The 22,093-nt window shown below is 41.6% G+C and overlaps 3 protein-coding genes across 5 annotated transcripts; all 3 read left to right on the top strand.

Annotated features, from left to right (window-relative positions):
• Positions 1-51: 51 nt before the first annotated feature.
• Positions 52-3,527, top strand: LOC100836598 (phosphatidylinositol-glycan biosynthesis class X protein). 2 transcript variants are annotated; one of them, XM_014902767.2, is made up of 4 exons: positions 52-349; positions 817-1,149; positions 1,230-1,384; positions 2,484-3,527. In XM_014902767.2, the coding sequence occupies exons 1-4, from the start codon at positions 67-69 to the stop codon at positions 2,736-2,738; spliced, it is 1,026 nt and encodes a 341-aa protein (XP_014758253.1). In that variant the 5' UTR covers positions 52-66; the 3' UTR covers positions 2,739-3,527. The 2 variants fall into 2 exon arrangements, with proteins under 2 accessions (XP_014758253.1, XP_003579197.1); XM_003579149.4 differs by having other exon boundaries at positions 117-349; positions 813-1,149.
• Positions 3,528-5,517: 1,990 nt separating this feature from the next.
• CBL2 (calcineurin B-like protein 2-like) lies at positions 5,518-10,658 on the top strand. Of its 2 annotated transcripts, XM_010238643.3 has the most exons (9): positions 5,518-5,730; positions 5,853-6,122; positions 6,260-6,342; positions 6,496-6,555; positions 8,021-8,129; positions 8,427-8,479; positions 9,029-9,109; positions 9,433-9,545; positions 10,262-10,658. In XM_010238643.3, exons 2-9 carry the CDS (start codon positions 6,002-6,004, stop codon positions 10,317-10,319), a joined length of 678 nt encoding a protein of 225 aa, XP_010236945.1. In that variant the 5' UTR covers positions 5,518-5,730; positions 5,853-6,001; the 3' UTR covers positions 10,320-10,658. The 2 variants fall into 2 exon arrangements, with proteins under 2 accessions (XP_010236945.1, NP_001266828.1); NM_001279899.1 differs by lacking the exon at positions 5,518-5,730 and having other exon boundaries at positions 6,002-6,122; positions 10,262-10,319.
• A 3,264-nt stretch (positions 10,659-13,922) lies between these two features.
• Positions 13,923-21,986, top strand: LOC100836292 (TNF receptor-associated factor homolog 1a). Its single transcript, XM_003579148.4, has 13 exons — positions 13,923-14,110; positions 14,970-15,202; positions 16,457-16,568; positions 17,253-17,341; positions 17,428-17,496; positions 17,582-17,711; positions 17,864-18,022; positions 18,131-18,494; positions 18,797-18,909; positions 19,265-19,412; positions 19,553-19,989; positions 20,063-20,186; positions 20,334-21,986. Exons 2-13 carry the CDS (start codon positions 15,019-15,021, stop codon positions 21,738-21,740), a joined length of 3,336 nt encoding a protein of 1,111 aa, XP_003579196.1. The 5' UTR covers positions 13,923-14,110; positions 14,970-15,018; the 3' UTR covers positions 21,741-21,986.
• The last annotated feature ends 107 nt before the right edge of the window (positions 21,987-22,093 follow it).

Genomic DNA, 22,093 nt, shown 5'->3' with positions numbered 1-22,093 from the left:
TGGATAGAGTTAACAGGCCAGGAAAAATCAGGCCCGCTTTCGGAAATTAAGAGGGGAAAGCCAGAGATGCGCTGTCGCCGTGGCCCGAAAAAAGATCCATCTCTTCGTTTTCTGTGGCAGGCCCCGGTCGTGAGCATCAGATCGGCCGCGGCAGCTCGCCGGAGCTCCGGCAGGCGGCGTCGGGGAGCCCGGGAACGTGCCCGAGGTGCCCCCACGGTGAATCCGCCCCGCCCCTGCCGCGCTAGGTCCGCCCCTGTAAGCCATGGTCATGAGGGGCCGGCCGTGCTTGCTTGCCGTGGCGCTTGTCGCCGCCGCTTGGATCTCCGACGCGTCAGTGTCGCCTGTGCAGGTGCGTGGGGATGGATTGAACAGATGTTGTTTTGGCTTTGGAGGACAGGCTTTCTGGTGCTGTCTTGGATATGTGTGTCGCTGGAGAGGTAGATTTGGCAAAGGCGTCCTGCACTCCTGCGTAGTTGCTGTTGCGCCTTTGTGTACGGGTAATGCAGATAGAATACAGAACATCATTAGTAAATGATAATGTAGCTGTGAAGTTTAATTCGTCGAGGAGGCGGCGAGGCGCCATTTCATCGCTATTTCCTTTTGCCGTCTTGCTGTTGGTAGTGTGGTTTACTCACAAAACTCGTCAGGATTTGTGCAGCCATGAGCCATCCTATGTATGCTCGGTGGCAATTAACTGTACTTTGCTTGCACATTAGGATACTCCATACTCTTACCTACTTTAAATTTTGGTGGGCTTTTGTTCCAAGTTGTTTGATACTTTGTCGGCAAGTTCTAATTCCAGTTCTGAACAGGCAGGCAGCAGCCAGAAATCTGTCAATTGCATGTCTTGCTCCAGGACATGCGTTGGTCGTGCGCATCTTGATGACTTAACTGAAATGCCTGATTCTGCCGATTTGTGCCAGCAACTTGCTGATGACCTTGATGTGCCTATGCTTTCAAAATTGCACCGGCAACTGGTTGGTGAAGGTTCCCACCGCCGTTTAGTCTATTCTATTGAATTTGGTAACTGCAAAGATGCTACGGTAAAATTCGTTGATGACTATGATAGCAATCTGGTGATAATTGAGAAGCTCCCGAGTGGGGTATTTGCTGACCCATTTGAGCTACAGCATTTTGTTGAGCGGAAAGGTGAAACTAAACTCTGAGCTAGCAAGTCAACTGCAGTACTGCTCATTTACATTCTGCTAATTTCCATTTTTTTCCTGCAGTTTTTCTTGATGTTGCTGTTTTTGGAGACACAAACCTTGAACTGCCCTCAGCTCTGTCCAACCAATCAGCTGTTGAGATTCATCTTGATCTCAAGCCAAGCGCATCAGTGAACTGTAGATTTGTGGTAGAGCTTCCTCTCCATGCTAGATACCCGGTAAGTTTCTGATTTCGAATTTATCTATCTGTGGTAATAAATTGTTAACTTGGTCTATTTATTCCGTGCTGTCTGCAAATGCACATGCTTCTTATATGGAAGTGATCGTGGAAAAGATATCACTCATGTTTGCCTTCTCAATTTGAGAAAATTAGTTATGTGAATTTATCAAATATTCAACAATGCTCTGGTGGTTGCATGCACATTACTGCCCTGATGGGCATTGAACAATGCATCCTGATACCATACGAAACACTTGTTCCGGCTCAGGCTAATGGCTTGACGCACTATAGTGGATTTTTTTTTTTTGCAGAACATGCAACTGATAAATATTGAGCAGATATATCAGTAAAATCTTGCAACTTCAGTAATTTCTCTTTCGGTCACAACTCACTGGTGTCCTTGTTTTTCTTGTATACTTGGGTGTTTTGGCTTCCATATCTGTTGGGGTGAGTTTAATATTTTACTGGACTGTGGATCCCTGGTTACCTAAATTTCACATATTTTTAGGAAATTTCGGAAAGTTGTAATGGCATCACTCTTTTTTTTTTCTACAAGCAGTTGGACTTGTAGTCTTAGGTTCTTAAGCTAGTCCATTTTGTAAAGCTTGTCAGTAAAACTGTGTGGCTCTTACTTATTTGGTTCTTTGTCCAAATATTTCTTTCCAAAACAAACACTCATACTCGCTATCTTTTCTCGTCGTGTCATTTGTATTAGCAGAAGTTCATTCAAATGCCATAAAGGTACACACCATCCATGCCAACCCAAAACCACATAAATAAAACAACGGAAAATCATGTAGGCAAAAACCAAAGGTAAAAAGAAAAACAAAGCTTGTTTCTACTCCAAACCAACAAAAGCAGACTATCGACTATCATACTTGTCTTCCAAAAAAAGACTATCATGCTCAGAATTCTTTCTAGTCCTATCCTAGGTAAAATTACGGATTCATCATTCATGGTTAACTTCTCAGATATAAATTTGGTATAAATAAGTTTCAAGCTTGTCTGAAGCATGCAGGCTGTCAGTTACTTGCTTGTTTATCACAACACTTTTGAAGAAATTCCTAACAGACTACTGATTGTCTTATTATCTGCAGCCTCTCGATGCCAGCGGTTACTCAACGGTTGAGTTCTCCAGCCCGTACCTGCTCATCCGTTACCGAAAAAAGGGAATCCACCCCGATTCCTGTGTGTGGGCACTCAAGGATCTCGATGCTGCGCCCCTGGAGAAAGCCACATGGCGCATACCCTGCGGAGACGAAGCGCACACAGGATTCGTGTCCAGCATCACTTTCCTTTCGGCTCTGGTTTGCTCCATGTCCATAGTCCTAGCAGCCTTCCTAGTTTCTTGATACAAGCTCCAAAGCGCAAGACAGTATTTGCTGCATTGTTGTTCTATAATATCTACTTCAAATGTCAGCCAGAAAGAAAAAAACAATTTTCTCAGACCTCCGCACTTCATTTCCCCTTGTGCCGCCAAGCAAAGAAAAATATTACCCCTTCAAGGAAGCTGCTGCAGTTTTCGTATTCGTCAGGTGCTTGCTCACTCGAACAGAAGCCACACTATTTCATGATATATCATCATCTTAGAGGAAGCCAAGCTGACTGCAAAGATTTGTGTCAACCTTCTGGCACACTGCACAAACAACTGGCAGAGGAATGCTTTCAAGAGAAAAGAAGAACCTGGCAGCAGAAGAAGAACCATACAGGAAAAAAAGAAAAGGTCTATTTGATGGCTGCAACTTGTGCTCAGTCTATTATGCAGAGGGGATAAAACCTCACTGTTTCTGCTGAAAATCGGTGTATATCTTTGGACAGCGATTATTATGCAGACCGGCCGCTGATTCGGAAAATTGGTGGTCTGAAATTGGGCTTCGTTTTTTTCTTTTTTTTGCTTTGCGTAATCAATGAATGCCGTCTTTGTCTAACTTGGGCTGATGGAGACCTTGCTGACATGGCCATCGTTGATGTGTGGTCTGCATGACTCCTTTGCCGCGGCCGGTCTGCATCAAGGTCGCCTGGTGGTATATTTGTATCTTTGGACAGCGGAAGGCGTGGAAGTCTGAAAAACTATATCGGGTTGTCGCATCTGAAATTTCGAATATTGGAGTACTTTTTAAAAAGGGCATGCGTGAAAAAAAGGAGCAGTCACATGGGTCGGAGAGAGTATTTTAGTTTTTGTTTTTCTATGATGCACTGAAATATCAGACAACACTGAGATCTACGAATGATACGCGTAATGGCATGTTTACAAGTTCTCTGTAACTTTGTAACTTACATTTCAATCGAAAAAAAGGTGGAAAAATCATTTTGAGATTGCCATTTTGTGGCTCGACACCGCTAAAAAACGCGTACGCGATCATTTATAAATTTTATAGGCTGGTAAAAATTACATATATGCCCTTTTGCATCATTCGCCTTGTCATTGAAATGTACCGCCTTCGTTTCATAATTCTTGGCGGAATATTACATGTATCTAGACGCTTTACAAGAATAGATACATCCATATTTTGACAAATTTGAGATAGGAATTATGGAACGGAGGGAGTACTTGGCATTAGACGATGGCGTAGTTCGGTAGTTGAGTGACCTGATGGAAAGTCAAAAACAATAACTTTGCTATCACACGGCCGCCTGGGATATTTGCATGGCGATCTGCGTCGTGATTCATGCCGGAACGGTGACGATGGTGGAGCTAAGGTATGCATGCAACCTTGTTATAGTGGTTAGTGCAGCGAAATGGAGCTAACACCGCAGCTGGAGCGGCTTCCCCCCCCCCCCCCCCCCCTCAAATACACCCAAAAAGGTGTATCATAGATAGAAATTCTGCGACCCAGCTACTCGACCTTTCGATCAAAAAACTCAAAAATACATCAGCATGTATCTCTCCACTCCGGACAAAAAGCTACGGAAGCAAAAACATTATGGAGCGACTTTGGTAGCATCGTCGAATGGGGAGATCTCGCCGGGGGTGGTTAAGTGCAGAAGGTTAGGGTTTAGCGGTGTGGGCACCGACACAAAAGAAGAAATCTAGTAATCTACCCTTCCTAACCTAAAGGATAGCTGGCACCTAGCAATGATCGCGGGACGGACAACTGTGGCAGGACAAAGGAGACGATTGGTGGGTATAGTCGGGAGGGCATGTTGGTGGTATCTCGCCAAAGACGTGGATGATAGGAGACGAAAGTTCTGGAGTTAGGGTTAAGACAGGAAGAGAAATTGGAAAGAAAATACGCAATCCAAAGACAAGCTAGTTAAGAAGAACTATTTTTTTGTATATTTGGTAAAAAAAAGTACAATCGTTTATAAACTTTTTTTAGACGGATAAATTTGCGTATATGCTCTTTCTACACTCTTCAATGGAAAAACAATGACTTTGCTATCACACAGTCGCCTGGAATTTTCATGAGTGATTTGTGTCGTGATTCATGCCAGATCTAAGGGCGAGAACCTTGTTATGGTGGTTAGTGTAGCGAGATGGAGCCAAAGGCGGTGTTGGCACGATGTTCTTAGCATTGTCGAGGGGAGATATCTTGTTAGGGGAGGTTAAATGCGGAAGGTTAGGGTTCAATGGTGTGGGCACCGAAAAATAAATATATGTTTCTTCTGCCTAGAGGATAGCTGACGCCTAGCAGTTACTGCGGTTAGGATAGGACAAAAGAGTCGATTGGTGGGTACAGTCGGAGGGTTTGTTCGTGGTATCTCGCCGATCTCGCCAGGAACGTGGATGACAGGGAAGTAGTGGTAAAGTGACCGAAGTTAGGGTTGAGAGGGAAAAAAGAAATTGGAAAAAAATATATAACCCAAAGAAAAGCAAGTTCAGAAAAAGCAAGAGAAAAAAGATGATGCGCAGTATAAGAACCCAAAAATAGTACACTATGGAAAACCCTTGTTTTACTCAGGAAAAAAGAAAGCTGGTTAGCAGAAAGTACAATGAGTCCTTACCGTTTCACTGAGGCAAGAAGAAGAAGAACAGTAGCTGAAGGAAGGGAAGAAAGGAAGGAGGGCGTGCGTGCTCGCCGTGGGGCGGCGGGGCCCACCGCCCGGCGAAACCGCGGGCCCGAAACGGCAACCGAGGAGCCCGAACCAAGCGTGGAAGCAAGCGAGCGAAACAAAACGACGAACAAGACGACGCACAAGTAACGCATACGCACGCAGCTCACGCGCGATTAATTGCCGAGAAGAGAAGAGAAGAGCTCTCTCCCCCTGCCCTCGAGCCGAATCCCCTCCGCTGCCCTAGCCCCCAAATCCACCGCCTCCCTCCCTCCCTCCCTCCCTCCGACGGTGGCGGCGTTGACGGACGGACAGATCGTGGCCTGCGAACCACTCCACCACCACCCCGAGGTACGCCCGATTCCACCCCTTCCTCCAGACCCGCAACGGACGCAATTCCGCGAGCGATCCGATCGCGCTGAGCGCTGTTTCCTCTCGGTCAACTGAACGGGGTCTGCTGCTGCTGTTTGCAGGATCGAACCGGCCGGCCGCGGAATGGGCGGCCGCGATGACTAGCGTGGTCGTGCAGCGGCGTTGGCGGCGTTGGCGGAGGCGGAGGCTGCGGCGGTAGGGGGGATAGTAGTTAGTAGCAGCAGTATCCGACCATCTACGCGCACACACCATGGTGCAGTGTCTCGACGGCGTGAAGCAGCTCTGCGCGGCGCTGTTCAAGTGTTTCGACCTCGAGCTCAAGCAGCCCCGGGGGCTCCAGGATCCCCAGGCCCTCGCGAGGGAGACCGTCTGTACGTGCCCCCGCCCCCGCTCGACCCCTCCGATCCCACTACTGTCCCTGTTCTGTTTTCTGCTCCATGTGGGAGTTTAATTGAACTGGACTGACCTGTGCTTGTTGTGCTGTGCTGTGTTTGTGGGCTTGACGCAGTTAGCGTCAGCGAGATCGAGGCGCTGTACGAGCTGTTCAAGAAGATTAGCAGCGCTGTGATCGATGACGGGTTGATTAACAAGGTCAGGCATGGCTGATGACTGTTTGGTTCACCGATTTTGTATATAATCAGTCGTAGTCTGTATTCTGCGGATGGTATTCAGATACTGTGAATATGTGCGAGCTAGATCGCTGATCGTGGGCTGTGGTTCTGGTTTTTTTTGGGCATTGTGCAGGAGGAGTTTCAGTTGGCGCTCTTCAAGACGAGCAAGAAGGAGAGCCTGTTTGCTGATCGTGTAAGTTAATAGAGCGAGTTGATAGCTGTGCGCTGCTGGCTGTCATGATATTACTGTTACAGATCTGCTGTACTGTGCACTTATTATTATTAGAAACTTGGTGAATTGATGAGAATCAGGGGTGCTCAATAGTTAATTCTGTATGGGCAATTGAATGTTGTACAATACTCATGGGTGCAATATAGGAGATTCATTGTTGCTTTCAAATAGTCTGAGCTTTACAGAATTCTATATGCCCTCATGGGCCTCACGTTGTATATTTATGCATCATGGACTTGGTCACATTTTAGGTTGTCAGAATCCAACTTAGATTTGGGTGTCTGATTTGGCAAGTAGGCAGACCTAATAATACTCCGAGTCCGATACAGATTTGGGGTGCATTAGAAGAGAAATGGAGATGAGTGTCCGAGTACTACGGGATATTACTATATACTCCCTCCGTTCCATAATTCTTGTCGAAATATTACATGTATCTAGACACTTTTTAGGAATAGATACATCCATTTTTAAGCAAATTTGAGACAAGAATTATGGAACGGAGGGAGTATTTGTTTTTATTAGATTTACCCTTTCTGTCTTGTTCCTGCCTGACTTTACGGGATATTACTATAAATTTGTTTTTTATTAGGATTTACCCTTTCTGTCTTGTTCCTGCCTGACTTCGTTGTAAATAATGTTCATAGTTGGTTAATCATGTAAGGATGATGCCTAGCTGTTAGCTAAGTTGCGTTGGGAGAAAATCTGATCCGGCAGCGAATAATTCAAAGTATTCGCCTCCCGCAGCCCATGCAGTGTCCTTTGGCTGACATATTCATTACTTCCCAGTTCCTACACGCTTCCTTATGCGTAGCTCAGAAGTTTGTAGGCTTCTCTAATGTTCTCCCTGAGTATGTATATCCACACATGCTTTCTTCAGCTTAAAATTCTATGTGAGATTTCTTGAACAAGAAAATTCTACAATTGTAGCATTACCTTTTAGATTCTTAATATTACGACGTTCATCGCATGTACCAGTTAGTCCTTTTGTTGAGTCAGCATATATTCAGATGTCGCAAATGCTAGTGTTGTATTATGTCTAATTGATTTAACCTGTAGTTTAAATCATTATCAGTAAGAGAATGACTCTGTCTGCTTTATCTATTAAATTTGTGATGCGGTTGTTATCCAGTAGCTAGGTAGTTTTCATGGTTCCTGTTAGTATCATTTGATATTTGAAACTTATTCAAAAGTCAAAACAATTGGTACTGTTCAATGACTAACATTGTCATCTGTATGGAAAGTCATTAATTTACCATGATGAATCTATCAATAGAAGCTACAGACTTTCCTTTTGAGAGCTTGAACATCGAGAACCATATTATGTATTCATATGTAACAAATATAGACGCGTGAATATTGTTGTTGAATATTCTTACCTTTTAAACTTATTTGAGCGTGTCCTTGATAATTTCCCCTGCACTTTCAGGTTTTTGATTTGTTTGATACAAAGCACAATGGAATTTTAGGATTTGAAGAATTTGCTCGTGCACTCTCGGTGTTTCATCCAAATGCTTCCGCTGATGAGAAAATTGACTGTGAGTTCAGTCATCTTGTATCTAGAGATTTTGGTCCTCAAGTATGCAAACTATATGCAGGCTCCAAATTGTATTATCACAATGATGTCTTGGAGCTCATTAGAAATATATGTTGAATTTTTTTTGTATGCAAGGAGTCACCAACCTTAGTCTAATCAGCAATTTCTAGATACTGTATTTGTGTTTATGGTAAAGTAAAATAATTTAATGATTGTAGTTTTGTATGTCATGCTCATGCTTCACCTGTTCACTGTTTTAAGCTGAAAATCCTGAAGGAGCTCATGTCATCTTTTACAGTTTCATTCCAGCTATATGATCTCAAGCAACAAGGCTTCATTGAGAGACAGGAGGTATGATACTTTCCTTAGTGCGGTCAATCAGGCTAGCTTCTGCAGAGTGTAACTAATTCAGAGTCTTTCTTGATTCTCTCCTACACATGAAATCATGATTTATTCAAGACTTTCAAGTTAATGTTTTTGTGATTGATGCTTTAGCGGTTATCTTGAGTGGTTCTGGTGACCATGTATGTAACACAACTGGTGAAAAAAAGGCCCAGCTTTTTGTAACAAATCTGGATCACTGGTTAAATGAGGGTTTTCAGAAGTAGTGGAACAATTTTGAACATACAGACAGTTTCCGGTTAGTGCTGTTTGGATGGTTATGCTAGACATCTAAAGGTTAGGAGACCATGGGATAGCAGAAGTAGTTTAATCATGCTAGTTAGTTTTCTCACAAAATATTGGTGAAGTCTGAGTCCCTTAGAATTGAGATTTTGTTCCCAACATAAAGTCAGGAATTATGCTACTTTTGAAGTCAAATATTTTTGTTCAGTATGCCATTCTGTTGGTTGAGCGCTCCCCTTTTGCTTCATCTCAATAGTTTATATATTTGGTTATCAGGTTAAGCAGATGGTTGTTGCTACACTTGCGGAGTCAGGGATGAATCTTTCTGATGAAATTATAGAAAGCATAATTGATAAGGTGTGTTGCAGTTCCCCATTTATATTTTGTTAATCCTTGGATATTGCATGTATTATGTACTAATTCTCTAGCTTGTATTGTGTGATAATTCTAAGTCCCTGTATATGATAGAGCTGCTACATTACATAGCATTGTATCATTGAATCATTATGAATACTGTTTTGTTATGTTTAACATTTTTCAGTACAAATGTTATTTACTATTCCTTGATCCCTGCTATTTTAATGAAGTTTTTGGAGTTGGTATACAAAGTCGAACTTCCTCTTGTTGTTTGGCAACGGTAACTTCCCATGTTAAATTTTTATTTGTTTCCGTATGTTAAGACGTTTGAGGAGGCAGACACAAAGCATGATGGAAAAATTGACAAAGAAGAGTGGCACAATCTGGTTCTTCGGCATCCATCTTTGCTGAAAAACATGACTCTCCAGTACCTCAAGTAAGATATTTTCTTTATATTTGGTCAAAATATTTGTTTCCTATAAGTTGGTTCTTTTTATGCGTATCTTTCGGATTTTCACATCCCCACACGGTGCTCTTCACTTAATTTTCACGGTTTACTACTGTCCTTGAATAAAGAGTAACAGGGATTTCCTTCTGTGTCACAATACCTTGAAACCAAACAATCTTGTGTACAGAGTCCATTCATGAAATGTGGTTAAACTTCAAGTACTCCCTCCGTCCAACAAAAGATGTCTCAAGTTTGTCAAAATTTGAATGTATCTAGACATGACTTAGTGTATAGATGCATTCAAATTTAGTCAAAATTGAGACATCCTTTGTTGGACGGAGGAAGTATTTACTTTTCACATGTAAAAATAGTTCACAGAGTAAAGTGTGCTTGCTGAAATGCTGGTGGTTAAATTTCATTCATGCACCTTCGATGCACTACACCAGAGTATTTCTGTTTCTTTTTCTCAAAACAAATGTGCCCGATGAGTTAGTGGTTCAGCTTCAGGCAATCACGTCTTGCCAGGACTCATGAGGCTATACAAGTATTCAATACAAAAAAGTACTAGAGGTTTTAAATCTTCTTTTGTAGAACATGTTTTGACTCTACTGGATCATTGAGGCCATTATCTCAGATGCGGTTAATTTATAGCATGTGTTGTTTCTTTAGATGAATCTCAAGCTAATATTGCCATCTTTGGGCAGGGACATCACCACTACATTTCCAAGCTTTGTCTTCCATTCGCAGGTTGATGATACCTGAGATTCTAGGAGTTCTCTCGAATCGAGATATCAGAAGAGATAAACTCATGGTGGTTTTTTAAAAGTTCTCGGCATTGGACCGATTGGCTTGATAGAGATCTCAGTGCTCTGAATGATGTTGGGTTTGAAAATGCAAATCTGTGTTGTTAAATAACCTTGTTTCTTTCATTTGGAAAGTTGGTATGATTGGGAGCCTTTAGACAAGTTGTAATCTGTATCCGAAGCTCCCATTTTCTCCTATCGTCCCTTTCTTTGGGGTTTTTGACTGGTTAGCGAGCAGGTCATGTGTACAAAATGGAAACAGCTTTCAGTTTTAAAGCTTTTGATGGGAATTTTTCTATCTCACTTTGCAGTAACCGCAGCAGGAAAATATGATTTTTCTATTTCTTACGAAAAAATTAGGTTGGAAAATATCATCTGCCAACGTATTTTTTTTTTTGCCTTGTTGATTTACTTTTAAAAATTATTTTTGAACAATAATTGATCAAAATATATTCAGAAAATACAAAACGTAGCAAGGTGGAGGATTTATTTGAAAATGTTTTTATCGGTCCTAGGTATCATCTGAATACGCGATTGCAAGCTCTCTTTTTTACACTTATACGATTACAAGCTATCTTTAGGTGAGGCACACATGTTTTGCAGCATTTGGCATGGATTTGCTCATTCTTTTGTGAACGCATAAATTAGTTCACAATATTTTGCAACAAAACAAATTTTTTGTGAAGAATTATAATGTGGAGTAGTATGTCTCTTTTAATTGCCATGTGTATTTCCTATCAACGCCAGGATTGCATGAACCATATATGTATTTATACTACGATACTAGGTACTCGTGTATGCTTATTGGTTACTACTCCGTATGTACTTTGTATGGAATCGCTCAAAACTCCATATTTTCTTGTACAAAGTATAATAGATCACATATCTATACCAATAAATGTTTTTTTATCCAAACGTCCGTAAATCTTTTGTCAATACTCATGTCTTAAGGTAGAATTTTTCAAACCATCTCTTAGTTTCACGAATATATAAAGCACAATCAGTTCTCTATTCAATCTCCAGCCAGTTACTAACCCTTAATTGCACGCATACTTCTCACAGGCTCACAGCTGAGTCATGCTTATTGTCCAGCCCATCTTTCATGTAAATTTAATGGTGGGTAAAATGATGTTTTGATATAGTTTTACACATGCCAATGTGTATTACGAATATACTATTGCCGGTGTACACAAATCAGACTCGATTAATAACAGTTGGGGAAACTAAGATTTCTCTATTTGCAAGCCATCTTTTGTATCCCTTAATTCTACCGCACCGGTCTCATCTCAACCTTATATTTTGCGAAAATAAGGTGAACTTGTTTCCTTACTTATTTCTCCAGACCAAAAGAAAGTTTGTGGCACGAGTCACGTTACCGAACATGCTGGTGTAAAAGTCTACCAGCTCTTTACTAAGATGAATATGTTTGTGGAAAACCACGGAAATAAAATTTCATAATCCCTCGATCCATAATAAATGTTGTACTAAATCCCCGACACTTATTATGGATCGGAGGGAGGGAGTAATATACTTGTCTAAGCCTATATTGGTTAGCCTTAAGAGTTTGATGTGACATGTATATCAGATGTAGACCTCGTTTATAGACACAATCATTTATTACTCACGCAAATAATAACCAAATGTAACAAAAAACGATAAGCCTACCAACTAGTTACTATGATGAATGTGTCTGTCGCGAACTATAGAAGTGCAACATCATAATACTCCAAGCCTCTATTAGTTGGCCCTAAGTTTGATGTGTCCCATATATCCGATGTGTAGACTTCGTTTATGGATATGATCATTTATACTCATGCAAATAATAACCATAGACAACAGAAGTTGAAAAGCCTACCAATTATTTACTATGATGAATATGTTTGTACGGAACTTTTTTTAGGGGATTTGCAGGGAACTATAAAAGTACAACATCATTATATGCATGTCTAGGCCTCCCTTAGTTAGCCCTAAGAATTTTATGTACCCCATATATCCGATGTAGACATCGTTTATAGATATGGCAATTTATTAGTCATGCGAAAATAACCAAACATAACAAAAATCAATAAGCCTACCAACTATATTTACTATGGTGAATATATTTGTAGGGAACTACAGAAGTACAACTTCACAATATACATGTCTAAACTTCTATTAGTTAGCACTAAGATTTTGATGTGCTCGTATATCCGATGTAGACCTCGTACATAGATACGGTCATTTATTAGTCATGCAAAAAGTAACCAAACACAACAAAAATCAATAAGCCTACCAACTATTTACTATGATGAATATATACTACAAAAGTACAACTTCACAATATACATGTCTAAACTTCTATTAGTTAGCACTAAGATTTTGATGTGCCCGTATATCAGTTGTAGACCTCGTTCATAGATATGATCATTTATTACTCATGCAACTAATAACCAAAAAGAACAAAACATCAAGAAAATATACCTTTCTCATGGTTTCCACCGTTCTACACCCTCTTGTGTTCTCTCAGAGTGTTTGATCACAACAGTGAAGGTGGGTTTGTAGTAGATGGTTTGGTGTACCCTCACGAAATGATGCAGATACCAGAGAAATACTGTCCATCGATGGAGGGAAAAGACATTGTGAAGGGGCGTTGTTGCAAGTTCAACTAGAACGAACAATACAACAGAGGTGGGGTGGGAGGACAATTGCATAGTAAGACACAAAATCGTCATATGAGAGACAACACAACTCCGTTACACACGAAAACAAAAAAGATAGTGCCCTTAAGGTTGGGTTTATGAGTTAAAAAAGGGGTAGGGTTGTGTATATGTTTTCGCTTCTTTCTTTCTTTTTGGTTCTTTTGGATTTGTTATGGTTTTCTGTAGTTTAGCACACCTTTCTCTATTTTTTAGTTTGCTTGAACAACATGGTTGGTGTTTCTTTTGATTCAAAAACAACACGTATTTTCGATGCATGTTCTAGAAAAGAAAAGAGATAGAGGAGGGTAGTGAGCACGCAACGTTAAGAAAAACATCGACACAAGAGACAAGACGATCTCCCCACGTAATAAATCCAAAAACCAACGCATACATGACATATCTAATATTCACTTTCGAGAATCACACACGAGACGACACAATCTCTCCGACTAGTAAGTCCGAAAATCTGTTCTACTTTTGAAACAGAAAAAAGATAGCACGGGCTCTGCACCTACTATTAAATAAGAAAACCCACGTGAATACGTCAATATCTTTATTTTATTGATTTTATTTACACTTTTAATGAGAGAAGGTTACTATATTATATCTGGCGTAGACGCAAGCTGGACCGATAATTCGATAATGCATACTTTTGGCAGGCTCTTGATGAGCAGTGATTTCTTTACACGGCAGCAATATAATGCTGCCAAAAATTGCGCGTTATCAGTTTATCACACCAGGGGTCGCCTCTCGATAAATACCCGCACCCCCCTCCTTCTCCCCATCATCAAACGAAAAAACAAACAGAAGCCATTCTTCTCTTTCTGAGAAAAAAAAAAGCCTAATAAGCCGCTTATTATAGGAAGCTTAAGCCTAAACCCGATCCCTGGTTACTCGACTCGACTCGACTAGGGCGCGGCGCGAGGGGCGCAGCGCACACACACAACAACACCCTCTTCCTCCCCCGTCTCGCTCCCATCCCCCCCTCCCTTCCTCCTATCTCCACCTCCGACGACGCCGAAGCAGCTCGTAGCCGTCCGTGCCGCCTGCCGCGAGGAGGGGGCGGGCAGAGGTAGCGCTCGATCTCTATGGTTTTTTTTTGTCTGACGCGCACGCGTGGTGGGAGGGTAGCCGCCGCCGCCGCCGCCGCACGGGTCGGAGGGAGGGGCGGTCAGATCCGGACGGCGCGGGCGGGGCCGAATCGGAGGGCAGTTTTTTCGGTTTCGTGTCGCCGTTCCGAGGCGAGGTGGGCATTGGTGCGCCCGCGGGCCCGATCTAACCCGCGTTCTTCCTGGTCGTGGTCCTGGTTTTTTTCGTCCCTGGAGGGAGATTGGGGTTGGGGCGTGCTTGGCTTGGGTTGGATTGCTTAGGGCTTGCGCTGGGTGCCCCCCCCGGGATAGCTGACGAATGGTGATCCTGTGTTGGCGCCCTGTACGTGCAGGGATTCATTCTCCTTCCTAGCTGTCGCTGGGGCAGGGGCAGGGGTGGCGTCGGGAGGATAAGGGAATTAGGCGGTTGCATGCTGCTTAGGTTTAGCCTTTGCGGTCTCGAGATTCTAGGGCTTCAGTTCAGCTCTATGGATTGTGTGCTTTAGAGACTGGCCGCGGTGTTTCCATGATCTGGACAGAATATCTTATGCAACCCGGTCTTGTCCGATGAGCCTGTGCTCTGGCCTTAACCTTTTCTGTGATTGCTCGCACCATTTTATTTGCCTAACGTGCAATGCCAGCTTTGGATAGAGGTCTTATTAGAAATTTGCTTGATATGGTTTTGCATACCTGACTAGTGAACAGCTATCCGTACCCTAGTTTCTTTTGACATTTGGCGTCACGAGGAGCTAATGTTTTTGGTTTATCCTTTTTAGGCTCCTCTTGTTATGCCACTGTCTGCAGAAGCTGATTGCTATGTGTTCTCCATTTTCATTGTTGCAGGAAGGAAAACGGTGAGGTCGATACTCTAGCCGCACCGCTGGATCGATTAATGGCTGGCACGTTGGTCGAAGACTATACAGGGGATGGTAGATCCTCGTCAACTGAGGACTTGCCTAGTGATCAACATAGCCATTCCGGGGATTCTTTAGTAGAGTGGAGGTCAATCGAACAAGTTGAGAATGGAACGCCATCCACTTCACCAGCTTACTCGGACACTGACGACGATGATTGCGGTATGCTGTTTAGCTCGCTCCTGCATTTGTTCACATGACCTGTTGCTTTTTTACCCAAAAATAATTGTTTTAATCTATCATTTTCCAGTGTTACAATCTTTTTCTTCTCAAGATCAATTAATTTTGTCGTGGTGCTACTTACTACCATGTAGGACTGATTCATAGCTCCATGCACTATAATTGATTGATGACTTAGATTTTACACTACAGTGGAATGATTACTTAGATTGTATTCTTTACTATTTTGAGCAAATTAGGGTATGTAAGTTTTCTTTCCTATTGAGCCACTAATCTTTTGTGCTATGATGAATCAGAAGCGATTGGGTTCTACAATATTTTAGTAATGTATTTTTTTTCATTAGACATGCAATATCATTCGTAAATATAACTTGTATCAAAATGCTTATGAAAATTCCATTCAAAGTGCAATTACATGCATCCCTTAAATCAAAGTCTTAAGGTATGGAGTTATTTATAGCAAGCTCAACTAGTCTTACTGAACTTTGATATTGAAACTTAGCTCAACAAATTGTTCGTTTATGTGTGGAAATAGCAAAGGTAGTAGTAGAATACTAAAAGTTTCACCATTTGTCATCCTAGCAAATAGTTTTTTGACATGGTTAATCATATTTACTTCATGTATCACTAACACTTTGGGTTGCTATCATGTGTGAATGCCATTGGGGTTAAATACATAATTCCAAATAACTAGTGCTTAATTTAATTACCATTTCCTGTAAAACCTTATCTCACATGTTCGCTCAACCAAAAAAGGGAGCCATAGGCGCAGTCTGATTTAATGGATTGGATTCACTTGGATGGAAGCGTACTCTTAAGTTTTTAATTAGCTTACAGTGGTATGAATCAAACTTACCGCCTGATGCTTCCAAAGTAGGTGCGCCACCAACCTGCGTACGCTCCATCATGTGACATACTTAGCAACGTTGTTCCGTATTACCTTGTTTCTTATCCTCCAGCACATGCCATTGTTAGCAAGAGTTTTTTAACAATGCAGTCTATTGAATTGAAAACCAACAACATAACTTTGCAATATAGTTCACGGACTGGTCTGGCTAAACTATGATAATTACACTATTACAGTAGGGACACAATTTGCAAGCTATATGAAGATTGTATTAGAGTACAATGTTTATGAGAATTTGACATTCGGATAAGTTCGTTTAATTTCCTTTTATTTAATATTTATATTTCAATCCTTGTAATCAAAGAAAAACTTTTATTGCCTTGTATTAGGGCCAAGGCCTACGGAGCTTTATGGAAAGTTTACATGGAGGATTGATAATTTTTCCCAAATTAATAAGAGGGAACTGCGGAGTAATTCCTTTGATGTCGGCGGTTATAAATGGTATGATCTTCATAGGGTATTAATTGGAGTCACAATACCATCTTTTAAAGTTTGTTCTTGTTTATGTTCTGCTGCATCTATTTCATGCCATCATTGAACGTGGTGCCTCCACGCTGAGTAACAGGTCATGGGAAGTAAAATTGTGAGCGGAAGGGGAGTAGGGTTCTTCAGGACTCTATTTCGGAACGTGGAACATCATCGACTCAATTATTAACAACTTATTATGGATGTCAGATAGTTGGTCTATGTCCATTTGAAACTCTTGTCATCAGGCAATAGTTTTAGCTTGTAGCCCCATGGAGAGGAAAGGCTGATGCATATTATGAAATGTGAAAATCACAACTTATATATGCATCTCTGCTGTTTGATATCCAAGTTACTAGATATGCTTTATGCAAATTAATCTATCTTCAATAAAGCTGTAGATGTTTCTTGTGTTAATTCGGTCAGTAGCAGGCTGCCCTTTTCTTTACTTTTCATGCTTACAAAGTGTCAGTGCTATTTAGGTCTTGTTTGCATTCCAAAGATGGAAATTATTACCGCCTTCTCACTTTATTTCTGTACACAGAATTAGGACATGATTATGTATTTATTTGTTCCAGTTTTCTCCCTTGCTTGACTTAGACTTCAAGGCTGAATCTTTTGTTCGGCATCAAAAGTTGATATCTACTGGTTGACTTTCAGGTACATCTTGATATATCCACAAGGATGTGATGTTTGCAACCATTTGTCACTCTTTCTTTGTGTTGCCAACCATGATAAGCTGCTCCCAGGTTGATAAATCGTTCCGTGCATTTATAACCATGGCAACATCTTGATTACACAATTTTGTCTTCAATATTGTTTGCTTTTATTTCAGGATGGAGTCATTTTGCACAGTTTACAATAGCTGTAATTAATAGAGATCCTAAGAAATCCAAGTATTCTGGTGAGTTTGATATTCTGCTATCTTGGTTTGGCTAGTTATTTTGGTTGACTTCTGCAAGCGAAGTTTAAAAGAAATGGTATTTCAGATACTTTGCACCGATTTTGGAAGAAAGAGCATGATTGGGGTTGGAAAAAATTTATGGAGCTATCAAAATTACATGATGGCTTTGTTGTTGAGGATGTTCTTACCATCAAAGCTCAAGTCCAAGTTATCAGGTATCTGTTTTCTGTAATTCTTTAGATTCCATTTTACATCTGTCGGTTATACTGACTCTGGCCGGTCTTTAGTTCTGCATCAGTTATTTTTGGAGTTGAGAGTATCTCTATACTTTGCATAACCGTGTCTGCTTTGCATTTTAATATTTCAGGGAGAAGGCAGATCGCCCATTTCGTTGCCTTGATGGCCAGTATCGAAGGGAACTAGTCAGGGTGTATTTATCAAATGTGGAGCAAATTTGCCGCCGCTTTATTGATGAGAGAAGAAGCAAGCTTTGCAGGTTGATTGAGGATAGATTGAGATGGTCCAGGTTCGATAACTGTCCTTCAGCTACTTTATGACCAATCATAAATATTCCATTTAAAATTATGAATGTCGTGCAAATCCATTATTAAAATATTTATTTCGTGTTTTGCAGTTTCAATGCCTTCTGGCTGGGAATGGATCCAGCTGTGCGGCGGCACATGACGAGGGAAAAGACAGACACCATATTAAAAGTTCTAGTGAAGCACTTTTTTATAGAAAAGGAAGTTACATCAACCTTAGTAATGGACTCACTATATTGCGGACTGAAGGCTCTGGAATATAAGAGCAATAACAAAAAGGAATTGTCCAAACTAACAGAGACAGATGTTCGAAGCACTTCCATGGTGCTTGTTGAGCAGGATATGTTTGTCTTGGCAGATGATGTGATACTTTTGCTTGAAAGAGCAACATTAGACACACTGCCACATCAGCCATTGCCTACGAAGGATGAAAAAAGTTCACAGAACCGCACAAAGGTATGCATTTTTATGTTTTACTAGTTTGTAAATTTAGTTCATCAGGGTAACATCCACTACAATAACTCGTCGGTCTTTAAATTTGGAGCACCTTTCTTCATACCAGCCGTGTTTTTTCACCAGAAATATAATTGTGAGGTTGTATTCGTAATGGATGCACTCAGGATCCAACAAACTAAGCTTTCCTAAATAATACTGTTTTGAGGTAGGATCTAGTAATTGGCAAAAGGTCTCTTTAAGGCATGTTTTGATGAGTTCGTTCTACTGCATATAAGAAGTCCTAAGCAATTATGTGATTATAGGACGCCAGCTCTGGTGATGATTTTAACAAAGACTCCATTGAGCGCGACGATAGACGTCTTATAGAGCTCGGCTGGAAGACACTGGAATTCTTTGCCTTGGCTCATATATTCAGGTGAGAAGTTTTCCCCGGTTCAGCATGCCCATCTATTTTTTGTACTTTGCTCCATAAATGTGTAACAAGAGTCAGCAACATGAAATGTCAATGCCCAGCACTTGGTGCTGACTTGATAGTTCTTTTTTTTAACTGTTACTTTGATACTTCCTAGTGCATGCTGATGCAGTGATGCCAGTTACTAGTTACCATTCGTGGCAATTCATACCACTGCTGTTACTAGATGTTTTTATAAATCTATTTTCATGTTCTTTTCTTTGGGAAACCAGGTATACCATGATGAAATCCATGCATCTTATAAGTCTTGAGTAAATTATGGCCTGCATGCACATCTTACTTACAAATCTTGAATCAGCCGAATTGAAGTTTCATACCAAGAGGCAGTGGCTTTGAAGCGCCAAGAGGAACTCATTCGTGAAGAGGAAGCTGCTGGGCTTGCAGAAATTGAACTTAAGGCAAAGCGTAGTGCTGCTGAGAAGGAAAGACGTATCAGGAAAAAACAGGTTTGGTTTCTGCTAGTCGACTGTGCCATCTTATTCAGTCATAAGGAATTTTTTATCTTATAAATTCTGATAAACATCTGGTATCTGGTTTCTTTGAGTTGAGGAAATCGTTTATTATGTCTTCTTTCTCTCTCACCCAGGCCAAACAGAAGAAAATCAGTCGGAAAAATAATAAAGGAAAAAATGAAAAGGTTGACATGAAGGAAATAGTTGCAGAAAGCAGTCCATCAGATGATAGAATCCTTGATGATTTCTCAAGTCAAGCTGAAGAAATGACCTCAAATGCTGACAATGCTGAAGAAACATCTGATGTCTCTGATACCAGAGATGATAGTTCAGAGGTGCTTCATATTGATCTTGAGGATCGTGAATCAAGTCCTGTTAATTGGGAAACCGATGCTTCAGAAACTCAGGCTACTGTGCCTGGTGGTGAGATGCAACATGAACAAGCAGGAAAGAGGACTTCATTTGTGGATGATAGCTCGTCTACTTGTTCATCTGACTCGGTCCGTTCTGTTATTTTGAATGGGTCATATACGGGAGGTGCCTGGACAAATGTTAAATCCTCGTCCAATAGGTACATTTTCATATCACTACTTTTCCCCATTTTTTGCCACTTAGTGTTTATCATGCTAAATCCTGTGATTCAGGGGGAACAACCGGAGGAATAAAGATACTGATTCACGAACAGGGCTTGCACAAAGCGGACCAAATTCAGCACCTAATGGCTTTTTTGGACCTAGCAACTCTAAGGACTCGAGGCATGAAGCCGAGGTATGCAAAGGCCCACAAGTAATAAAGAAACTCATTTCTGTTGATAAAGTTGTGGTACAGAAGAGTGTTATTCTCCTTTTGATTTTTCATTAATTTGTTGAACTGTTCTGATTTGGCTGAATAAGAATCTAAATCATCTCATTTCAGGATGACAAAATTGTGTCACAGAAGAAGCCACAACGGCATGTTGATATCCTGAGCCCCTCTAAGTTAAGAATAACAGAGTCTTCCTTCCCTTCTGTGAGCCCTGTTAAGAAGCAGCAGCCTATCTTCTCGCAGCAACCAAAGTCTTCATTAGAAAACACCAACACTCTGGGTTCCCGTGCAAGCGAGGTTTCAGGTGCTACAGCTACCACAACAAGAGCAAGTGTCACTTCCACCCCAGCAGTCCAGCTAGTTCCAAATAAGGGACCTTCGTCCATTCCTGCAATCCATAATGAGAGATCAGTTCCAGTTGCAAGTAGACCGCTGCAGGTGCATGCACCCTCCCAATCTGAAGCTCAGAAGCAGACTTCTCTGGTAAATACTGCTACTCCAAGCCAGGTCACTACAGTTCCAAGGCCCTTGAGTGCCCCGCAAGTCCCTGGAGGAAAGCAAACAGCATCTGCTGTTTCAACAGTTCAGACAGCACCAGTTCTTTCTCGTTCAATGAGTGCAGTTGGAAGGTTGGGCAATGAGCCCTCTGCCAGTGCTCCTAGCTTTATTCCTCGGTCATACCATAATGCCATGATGGAGAAAAGTTCCATTGGTGCAAGCGGTTTCACACATCAGACAAGTTCATCAGAACAAGGAGTTGCCCAATCACAATCGATGTTTTCATCATCACCTTCCATTCTGTCATCAGATAACTTGTCTATGGAAGACAAGTCATCACTGAAGCCTGGATTTACGTTTGGAACCGTGAAGCCTGAGTCACTCAACCAGTACCAGTGGCGAGAAGAGAGCTCGCAGCAGGCAAGCTGCAGCAGCAGCAGTAGTGATCATAGCCTACCAAATTCAAGCATCGTTAATGAGTTTGAGAAGCTCAATTTGAATGGAAGACCACGAGGCAAGGTACAGTTGTCAGAAATTTCTACCAGATTTACTCCATACCAACCACAAGGCCTGGTCGGTGATGAGTTTCCGCATCTAGACATCATCAACGAATTGCTGGATGAAGGGCTCAGCGACAGAAGGAAGGTTCTACAGCCAGGATTCTATCGGCAATTCTCTTTGCCCAACAGTATACACACTAGAGTCAGCACACCTGATTATGGCATGTTTGGTGACACATACCAGTTTGATCAGACCGAGCAATACTACGACGAGGAACCTCTGATGTACTATAGTGATCTGAACGGTGCTCCCCAAGGGCTTGGAGACAGGAGTTACTCGCAGTTTGATCTCCCCTCGTACTCCAACAGTCAATTTGAGATGAGTCAGTGGCCATACAGCCACGCTGACAACTCCTCCATGCCAAACTTCGGGGCAGATGTAAATGGCTACCCCTACCAGCCGACCTCGGTGAATGGTGCAGGCCGCTATCCATCCTATCGCCCGGCGAATGGGCATTGAGCCCTTTTGAGGGATCAATAATGATTGCAACTGTTATAATTCCTTGTTGTAGTCCATGCTGTTTGCTTCTGAGCGAGTGTAATTGTGTAATCCTTCCCTATAGCTAGCGGAGAAATGCTCCTCAGTTTCCTTGATAGTGATATTTCCTTGATATAATTCAGTCAGTTTTGCCCTGTGCTTGGTATAGAATCTCAAACCAGTTAGATGCATACAATACATGGTCTGGGTTACCTCTTGCCTCGGTAATTGCGTTGGTCAAATCTCATGGAGGTGCTGTTGTTATGTTGATATTACATTGCTGAGCAGTTCTCCTCCTTTAATGTACTTCACCAGGTGTATGAAGTTCCGTCCCT

The sequence above is a fragment of the Brachypodium distachyon genome, chromosome 4, assembly GCF_000005505.3.
Source record: "Brachypodium distachyon strain Bd21 chromosome 4, Brachypodium_distachyon_v3.0, whole genome shotgun sequence".
NCBI lineage: Eukaryota > Viridiplantae > Streptophyta > Magnoliopsida > Poales > Poaceae > Brachypodium > Brachypodium distachyon.
This window is presented reverse-complemented; position numbering and strand designations above follow the sequence as displayed.

Coding starts and splice junctions, on each gene's coding strand:
- LOC100836598 (XM_014902767.2), top strand. CDS start 67: ATGCGCTGTCGCCGTGGCCCGAAAAAAGATCCATCTCTTCGTTTTCTG. Junction 1,150..1,229: donor GCATTTTGTTGAGCGGAAAG/GTGAAACTAAAC, acceptor TTTTTCCTGCAG/TTTTTCTTGATGTTGCTGTT. Junction 1,385..2,483: donor CTCTCCATGCTAGATACCCG/GTAAGTTTCTGA, acceptor TATTATCTGCAG/CCTCTCGATGCCAGCGGTTA.
- CBL2 (XM_010238643.3), top strand. CDS start 6,002: ATGGTGCAGTGTCTCGACGGCGTGAAGCAGCTCTGCGCGGCGCTGTTC. Junction 8,480..9,028: donor GCTTCATTGAGAGACAGGAG/GTATGATACTTT, acceptor TTTGGTTATCAG/GTTAAGCAGATGGTTGTTGC. Junction 9,546..10,261: donor ATGACTCTCCAGTACCTCAA/GTAAGATATTTT, acceptor ATCTTTGGGCAG/GGACATCACCACTACATTTC.
- LOC100836292 (XM_003579148.4), top strand. CDS start 15,019: ATGGCTGGCACGTTGGTCGAAGACTATACAGGGGATGGTAGATCCTCG. Junction 17,497..17,581: donor TAAGAAATCCAAGTATTCTG/GTGAGTTTGATA, acceptor ATGGTATTTCAG/ATACTTTGCACCGATTTTGG. Junction 17,712..17,863: donor GCTCAAGTCCAAGTTATCAG/GTATCTGTTTTC, acceptor TTAATATTTCAG/GGAGAAGGCAGATCGCCCAT.